The sequence below is a fragment of the Mauremys mutica genome, chromosome 9, assembly GCF_020497125.1.
Source record: "Mauremys mutica isolate MM-2020 ecotype Southern chromosome 9, ASM2049712v1, whole genome shotgun sequence".
NCBI classification, from domain to species: domain Eukaryota; kingdom Metazoa; phylum Chordata; order Testudines; family Geoemydidae; genus Mauremys; species Mauremys mutica.
The window spans coordinates 11,166,941-11,175,690 of NC_059080.1; the positions used below are offsets into that span (position 1 = coordinate 11,166,941).

Sequence of the window (8,750 nt, forward strand, 5' to 3'; positions counted from 1 at the left end):
TCCTTGTCTGCCTCTGGTCCTGGTGTGCTCCCCACCCTCTATGCTGGAGTGACTCCTTTTTGTAATGTTGCAATCTCCTTTGTGAGGTGATCTCCCCTATCTGCATCAAGAGTCTCATCAAGTGATCTGTTGCTTGGTTAAAAGCCCACCTGGGAAAAGTAGTTTTTTTGTGAAGTGGGTAGCTTGTGTGCTTAAGGGGCTTCTGTTTGAATGGAAGAACATCCAGGTTAATGACCCTTGATCTCTTTCCTTTGTTAGCCCTCCACTGGCTGCAGAAACTTCTCCGGACACCACCTGAGGTTTTCAGCTCAAGATGGGAAAGGTACAGGGCCAAGGTGAAGGCCCAGAACCATTTTACAATCAAACTGGCATTCACAAAACAAACTGGAGTTTGTAGTTTTGCTGTAGATATATACAAACCTACACTAACCTATCAAAATCTCTCTTCTCCCTTTTTTGTAGGTAACATCTTTGTGGTCAGTCTGTCTGTAGCAGACCTGCTAGTAGCGGTGTACCCTTATCCTCTCATCCTGAGTGCCATTTTCCATAATGGCTGGACACTGGGAAACGTTCACTGCCAAATCAGTGGGTTCCTCATGGGCTTAAGTGTCATTGGGTCCATTTTTAACATCACGGTCATAGCAATCAACAGATACTGCTACATCTGCCACAGCCTCTGGTATGATAAACTCTTCAACCTGAAGAACACCTGCTGCTATCTTTGCCTGACCTGGATACTGACAGTGGTGGCAATTGTGCCAAACTTTTTTGTTGGATCCCTGCGATATGATCCCCGGATTTATTCCTGCACCTTTGCCCAGACTGTAAGTACATCGTACACCATAACAGTGGTAGTTGTTCATTTTATAGTCCCCCTGTCTATAGTGTCATTCTGTTACCTACGGATTTGGATTTTGGTGATTCAAGTCAAGCATCGGGTAAGACAAGACTCCAGGCAGAAGCTAAGAGCAGCTGATGTTCGGAATTTTTTGACCATGTTTGTGGTTTTTGTCCTCTTTGCAGTGTGCTGGGGGCCGTTAAACTTCATTGGTCTTGCTGTCTCCATTAATCCTTCGGAAGTAGTGCCAAAAATTCCAGAATGGCTTTTTGTCCTGAGTTACTTCATGGCCTATTTTAACAGCTGTCTCAATGCTATGATATACGGGCTTCTCAATCAGAATTTCCGAAAGGAGTACAAAAGAATACTACTGACTCTGTGGACTCCGAGGTTGTTGTTCATCGACGTGTCGAAAGGTGCGACGGAGGGACTGAAAAGCAAGCCCTCCCCAGCTGTAACAAACAACAACAACCAAGCTGAAATACACTTATGAATCAGAGCAATGCTATGTATTCTGGGGCACAGTTGTGTATATACTATAGTATGCAAAAGCTTTTCTACCTGCACATTTAAAAGTTGATATCACGGGGCCCAATACCGCCAGCATTTACTCATCTAAGAACTGGGTCTGTTTCTACACATGGTGTCTGAGTGCCTTACTCACAGAAGTAAGGCTTTGAGTAAGGATTTGCAGGATGGAACCCGCTGACTTTATTTTTCCTATGCCATTTTTCACCAGGTGCCTAGGTGACTTTGATGCACTTGCCACACAGGTACTAATGATCTGTTGGAAGCAAAGCATTCAAAGCACCTGTAGATGCAGTTGTAGTTGAAACTATAAGACCGGGCAAAATAGCCCTCTTTTTTTGAAATTTTTTTTCTAATTCCATCCTTTTTTTAGCATTAAGTAACACTGAACCAAACATACAAGATCTGAGCTATAAACTGCATGACTAACTTTGTACCTTTTTAGGTTAGTAGGATTAGTCAGTGGCCACATAATATGGGCATGATGGCTTCCACTGTCTCTTTAGGGTTTAGTAACTAGCTAGTACGAGATGCAAGGCAAGGCAAAAACACTCTTTTTGATTGAATCTATACAGATGTTGAGTACACTTGCACTTTCTTTTCCAGGCTGTGAATAAGAATGCAACAAGCGACCTGATCTAATTGCAGAAAGAGGTTCCGAGCCTAATTCAAATTTTAGACAATATTCAGTAATGGCCTGCATTCATTCCAAACATCTCTCAGATGTCCTGTCATGTGAATGTAACAAAGTGTAGCAGAATCCCATCCTTTTAATTCAGATGCCGACTTTTAGGAAATAAATAGAAAGGAGAGTTCAGTGAAAATAATATTTGCACTTGCAGACAAAGGCAGAAAGAAAAGGGAACGTTCATCCCAAACGTGTCTCATCCCGTGTGCAGCATTACACGAATGCAAGTGAAAAGGCAAGTGGAGAGTTTTTCTTTGTTTTACTCTTGCCCAGAGTTACAATACGTAAATGGGGAACCTATGTAAAAATATTTACACGCCCCGAAAAAGAGTGTGAACATTCTCAGTTAAAGCCTGAGCTCTGCCCCTTTGTGGTTGCTGTCAATGCGCTACAGTATCGTGTAGGTCCGTGTTACAGGCAAACTATATGCACAGTGGGCAGAGTTAAGGCTTCTTTAATTGGTGCAGGGCTTTGTCTGTAAATGTGAATTTTTTTTTTTTACCCTTAGACCAAATTGAGTTCCTTCTTGGGAGGGCTTTTAAAAAACTGGTAGCAGAACAAAAAGTGAACTACTCCTGCTCTCAAGCGATCCCATTAAATCACTGGGCAAAACTCTGCTGTCAGTTATAGGGTGAGCTTCAGTTCAAGCCAGTAGAATTAGGCTGACTTTACGTGGGTGTAATAGGGACACCGAGCCTGCTCCTGTTGAAGTCAATGGGAGCTACGCTGTTGATATTGATGGGGGAAGGATCTGTCCCTTGTGGCAGAGTTTAGCCCAATGGGACTAGTCACATAAATAAAGACAGAAGGATGTGACCCTGTCTCTTGTCAAAGAAAGGACCCAATTCTGCATTAGTGAAATCTGTATTTTTTGCCATTGATGTCAGTGGGAGCAGAATTTGGCCCACAGGGCTGATCCTCTGAGGCACAAAGGCTGAGATTTTTTCAAAGGTATTTAGACACCTGATGGAGACGGGTGCCTAGTGGGATTTTCAAAAGCGCTTAAGCAGGTTAAACACCTAATTCTCGATGTTAATGGGAGTATGGAGCTTAACCTGCTTATGCCCTTCTGAAAATCCCACTAGCTGCCCATCTGCATCTGTAAATGCGTCTGTATATCTGGCCCTGAATGCTTTCTGAGAGTTGTTGAACGTTGCTCCCACTGAATTCTGTGGGAGGGAGGAGCTGGGAGAAGTCCGTTGAAAGACTAAGCCCAAAAAATGTACATGGCACATCTCCTAATAAGCAATAAGTAAAAATGTGGCATGGTTTATTGCAATACAAATTGTGTTTACAGGGGGATATGACAATTTGTTACTGCACATTTTCAGACTCAAACGTCTCAGCCACTTCACATGATAATTGTGTTTTAAATGCTTGATGCAATTATCTCATAATAGGAGCTAAATTGAGTCATGTTTTTAAAAATTGGCCTTTGGTTCTGCAGAGTATGGCCAAATAAGGGTATCTGATGTGGGAATTGGTCCTTTTTGCTTCAGACAATACCCACATGAATGGATTTACATTGTTCTGTGCAAACAAAAAACACTGAGTCAAACTTGGATGCAAAAAGCACCAAGGAATTTGTAACTGCAGGGTATATTGTTCAAGTTGTACTCGTACAGCAAGTTCTGCTGCACTGTGATTATAGTTTCAACTGGTTTGCAATTAGTTGTTCGTTTAGAATCACATTTGCAAATAATATCTTTAAAAAGGAGCATATGTGGTTTACTAAGACAATCATATGGAATCCTTTAAAATTTGCCAAATGTCTCTCATTCTCCCTGCCCCACTACTGAGATTTGATTTCCTGGATTCTTTATCTTTTTAATGGACTGTTCAGTGAAGGTCATGTGTTTCTTTTTTCTGAAGCTTGCATTTTGCACTATGTCTTATTTGACACGCATCAGAAGTAACAGCCAGTCAGAGTCAGAATAGAACTTTGTAACACCAAAGACATCCCAAGCAGCCAAATCTTGGGAGTATCTGATCTTGTCCTGTAGCAACAGGACTGTGTTATGGAGCCCGAACTGCCTCTGTGGAACAGCACTTCAGGCCTGTGCTGCAGGAATTAGAGGTGGCATACTCATATGCATGGAGGACAGTCACTGCTGCCGTGAACTGGACAATGTGACAGTGCAATATTCTTGGTGCAGCCCTTGCGCACTCTCCGCTCTCAGAAAGGTCAGTGAGAGCTGCAGGTACTCAGGGCCATATGGGGACGTGGTAGGTATCTACTGCACTGCAAAAGCAGGTCCTTTAATCGCCTGGGTAGCACCTTACGAACACAGGGCCTGATCCTGCCCCGTAAGAGTGAGATTGGGTTCCTTAAAGGAGCTTAGTGTATCCTACAGAATGTAAACGTTGCTATAGTACAATCATTTCAGAAGCACTTTGTGTGTCTCAGTATAAGTCAAGGCTGCCTGTAAATGACCACGGTGAGGTAGCAGCCATGGTTGGGACCTTGAGCCAAGCTGCATTGAAGTTGATGTCTGCAACATAAAGCAAGTTTAAAAATGGAGAGTTCAGCTCTGAGGGGAGAACCTGGTGCCATGATGCCGAGGCTGCTTGGAAGTATAGATTGACTCTTATATTAAATTTTTTAAAGAGTGCCCCAAGAAGGAGTTCCTTGTTTGAGTTTCTGGTTGTGGCAGCCTAGAAGAGATTGCTCACTGAGTACCAGGAGCTTATTTGTTAACATTTGTTTACAGGAAAAAAGGGAAACGGATCTTAAACTGGGGATCCTGAGGAAAAGTCTGTTTCCCTATTGGAATCCCAAGAGGGGTTTTGAGAGTGAGCCCACAGCTTAAAAGGAGCTATGCCAGCGGTCGATTTGGCCTTGACCTTTGGAATTTGAAGGTCATATTGGGATCTCCTTTACACCAGTAATGAACCATTTACTCTGGATTAACCCTGGTGTCTCTGAATACTGAATTTGGGCCATAATTTTAAAATCGCCATAGTAGCCATGAGTGAGAGAATTTATTGCCATGAAGGGAAATGAATCTCTTGCCATTTGATGATGCCAATAAATGTTATTTAATCTGTTTAATAAGAATGTAGTTGAGGTATTTGCATACAAATCTATACGGTGTTTCCATTTCACCATTTGGCTGTTCATTAAGAAAACTATTTATTCCCTTTATCTATCAAAACTGTAATATAGCATTGGATTGTATTTCTTTCTTTTTTAGCAAATACGTTTTTTTGAAATAAATATCTGAAATGACTCCTTGGCTTTTGGTTATGACTAGAAAGCAGATCGGTATGAGTAGGTACAACTGGTTAAAAGTGGGAATTGAATTCTTCCAGGACGTACGTGAGCCTGGGCTGCGAAATTCCAATCTGGAATTGGAACACCCAAAAATCTGGCGAGTGTCTTCAGATCCCTGGTGATGGTCCAAGTCCACCTTCGATACAGGAGGATGTTGGGGAACAGGAGTCATTATGCAATAATGCTTCATTCATAAGTGGGGGAAAAAAGAAGTCCCTTGCTCAGAACTACCATTGACTGACTGGGATGGCGCCAGGGCCCTTTGCCATGTGTGTTTGTCCCTTAGCCATCCAATTGTGGGATGCCATCTACATCTCTTTATTATCCATTTCTTGTCCTCTCCTGAGAGATGTGCTATAAAATTATCAACATGGCTGCAATGGTGCAGAGGAACCCTTTTTTAAAATAGCAAAAGCAGACTATAAATTGTGCTACTTACAGATTTTTTCAGAGTTGGGATTTAGACCAGTGTGTTCTCCATGCAGTAAATGAATATTCACGATACTTCTGGATGTGAAAACAGGCATTCATACTCTAGGTTATTAAATCACCAGTAAGGTGATTAAATCACCAGTAAGGTATTACACAGGAGTCCTGTATAGTTAAGGACTTCAGGATTATTAAATTATCAGTGTAAACTGATCTTTCTGTCTGTAAGCATGCTGACTTCTCTTAAAATCTCTAAAAATAATGCTGTTTATTTTATTGAATCAAAATTATTTCATGGTTTCTGTATGCATCACTGTATGGGATGTATTAGCAGCAGTGTGTGTAGGCAAGACACGAGAAGTAATTCTTCCACTGTGGCCAGTTCTGTGCACCACGCTTTGGGGAAAGATGTGGACAAATTGGAGAAAGTCCAGAGGAGAGCAACACAAATGATTAAAGGTCTAGAAAACATGACCTGCCAGGAAAGATTGGGCGGGGGGGGGGGGGGGTTTGTTTAGTCTGGAGAAGAGAAGACTGACAGGAAGGACACAACAGTCTTCACGTACATAAAAGGTGGGGTGATAAATTGTTCTCATTATCCACTGAGGACAGGACAAGAAATAATGGGCTTAAGTTGCAGCAAGGGAGATTTAGGTTAGACATTTGGAAAAACTTCCTAACCGTAAGGGTAGATAAACATTGGAACAAATTACCTAGGGAGGTTGTGGAATCTACCTCATGGGGGGTGTGTGTTAAGAACAGGTTAGACAAACACCTGTCAGGGATGGTTTAGATAATACTTAGTTCTGCTTCAGTTCAGGTGAGTGGACTGGATGGGCTATCGAGGTCCCTTCCAGGTCTGCATTTTTATGATTCTGTGTTCATTCAATTGAAATGTACGGACTATTCAGATTTTATGAATGGGAGTATCAGTGTTGGTGCTATCATGCTCTGGGCATACATGGATTCCTGATGGTTAATCTAAAATGTGAATGACATTATTGAAACTCAGGAAATAGAACTTTAAGAATAACTAAGTTTTCCTCTTCTGTAAAATAAAAACTAAAGGACATTCTTTCAGTGCATCCTAAAAATATATGCATGAAATGCGTCACATGTAAACCTAAATGAAATCAAGGAATACTTCCATCTTATTGAAGAACCACTCAGTTAACCTACTTTCAGGTATGGATTATGCTCTAAATAATTAGCTATATCTCCTCAAGCAAAATGAAGTAATCTGGACTAGTAAAATGAAACCTGCTTAAAAATGAGCACAGAAGAATGGCAAGCAGCAAGTTACCACGTTTGATTGTATTTGTATGTGAGGACGTATCATTCTTACCTGCACCCGTCATAGGTTAGGTTTTGAAAAACACATTAAAGAAGGTATTTGAGGGACACAAAGGGACAAACTTTCAAATGTGAGGAGAGTAGTTTGTATAGAAAAATGCATGCTCACCCCTTGCACGTACAGCTTGGCTAAGTGGGGGTTAGATTCACAAAGAAACTAAGGCACAGTGACACCACATCTAACTTTTAGGCACCTAGAAAATCACCGGGATTCTTAAAGTCTTAATTTGGCTTCTAGGCTCCCTATACAATGAATGGGAGGAGAGAGGATTCTCAAAACTCAGTGTGCTAGCGATAGGCACCTACATCAAGATGGCAGGGAGGTGTCTAGGCTGTTTTTGCAAGAAGCTGGGGGCGGGGAAGAAAGGAGCAGGAGGATGACTTACCTCATAACTTTTAGCACAGTGGGGTACTCACATGGGCTATGGCAGACCTCGTGTCCAAGTCCCCCCTCTGCCTGAGAGGGAGAAGGGATTTGAACTGGGGTCTGCCGCCTCTCGGGTGCATGCTCTGACCACTGAGTTATGGGACATGCTCACGTAGGGTGCTCTGTCTTTCTGCGCTCTCTCTCTCCTGTAGCCTGGTGGTTAGAGCAGCACAGTGGGGGACCCAGGATCCAGTCCCCCTGCCCTGCTCCTATGATTTTTTAAATGGAAGCTGTTCCACTCTGGCTCTATGACAAGAGAGACAGAGGGTGCCCTCCATTGAAATATCCCATAGCTCAGCAGTATAGGTGCTCTCTTGAGAGGTATATCCCAGTTCAGGTCCCTTCTCCTCTTTTAGTGGAGGGGGGACTGGAGCTGGGCGGGGGAAGTCTCCCAGATCCCAGGTGAGTACTGTGCTAAGAGTCTTCCCGCACTGCCATCATTTTGTGTCAGCTGTTCTATAGTGGCCTGACCTGCTAGGTGAGGTCTGAGCACATCTACCGGATCAGGCACCACAGGTGAGTTAGGTGGAGGGATGCCTATCTTCCCCCGTTTCATACATCGCGCTGGGGGTAGGTGTCCGGATGGTGCTGTGCATATGCTCAGAGACAGAGGCATAGGCTGTCTAGGAATCTTCTACTGGAAGTATTTAGGTGCACAGAGTGATTTTAGGTGCCTACAGTGTTCAGGAGCAGCTGAGGGGGGCTTTTGTGACCCCCAAGTAGGGCCTGATTCTGGGATTTAGCCACCTAGAATTTTTTGTGACTCCAGCCCTTTGTGTCTAAGGGAAGGCTTTGCAGGGGAAATTGGAGGAAAGGGGATGGTAGTTGGGCACTATGTTTGTGTAGATCAGTGGTTCCCAAACTTTAACAGCTTGCAAACACCTTTCACTAAATTGTGAAATCTCGTGAACCCCTTCCTAAAAATCAGTATTTCCAGGGATTTAAGTTTAAATTTCCTCAGTGTGATGGATGCACTTGCTTTGCTCTGCATAGCTCTTGGAAGTCCGGAACCACTGGAGAAAAATAAAATCTCAGGTCTGGTTCAGCATCCGGCCCCACTCTCCCTGGGGTTCGGGCTGCTGGCTCCCCCACTGATGGGGGCAGGGCTCGGGCTGCCAGCCCAAACTGCCCGGCCCCACTCTCTCTTGGGCTTGGGCTGTCTGCCCTGCAACCCGGGTCCCGCCTGCTGCCTCCAATGCCCGGGGTCCTCTGG

General features: G+C 43.4%; 1 protein-coding gene across 1 annotated transcript; it reads left to right on the forward strand.

The window, feature by feature from the left end:
* The first annotated feature begins 256 nt into the window (after window positions 1–256).
* GPR50 (G protein-coupled receptor 50) lies at window positions 257–5,271 on the forward strand. The gene is made up of 2 exons (XM_045029167.1): window positions 257–335; window positions 463–5,271. Exons 1-2 carry the CDS (start codon window positions 314–316, stop codon window positions 1,329–1,331), a joined length of 891 nt encoding a protein of 296 aa, XP_044885102.1. The 5' UTR covers window positions 257–313; the 3' UTR covers window positions 1,332–5,271.
* The last annotated feature ends 3,479 nt before the right edge of the window (window positions 5,272–8,750 follow it).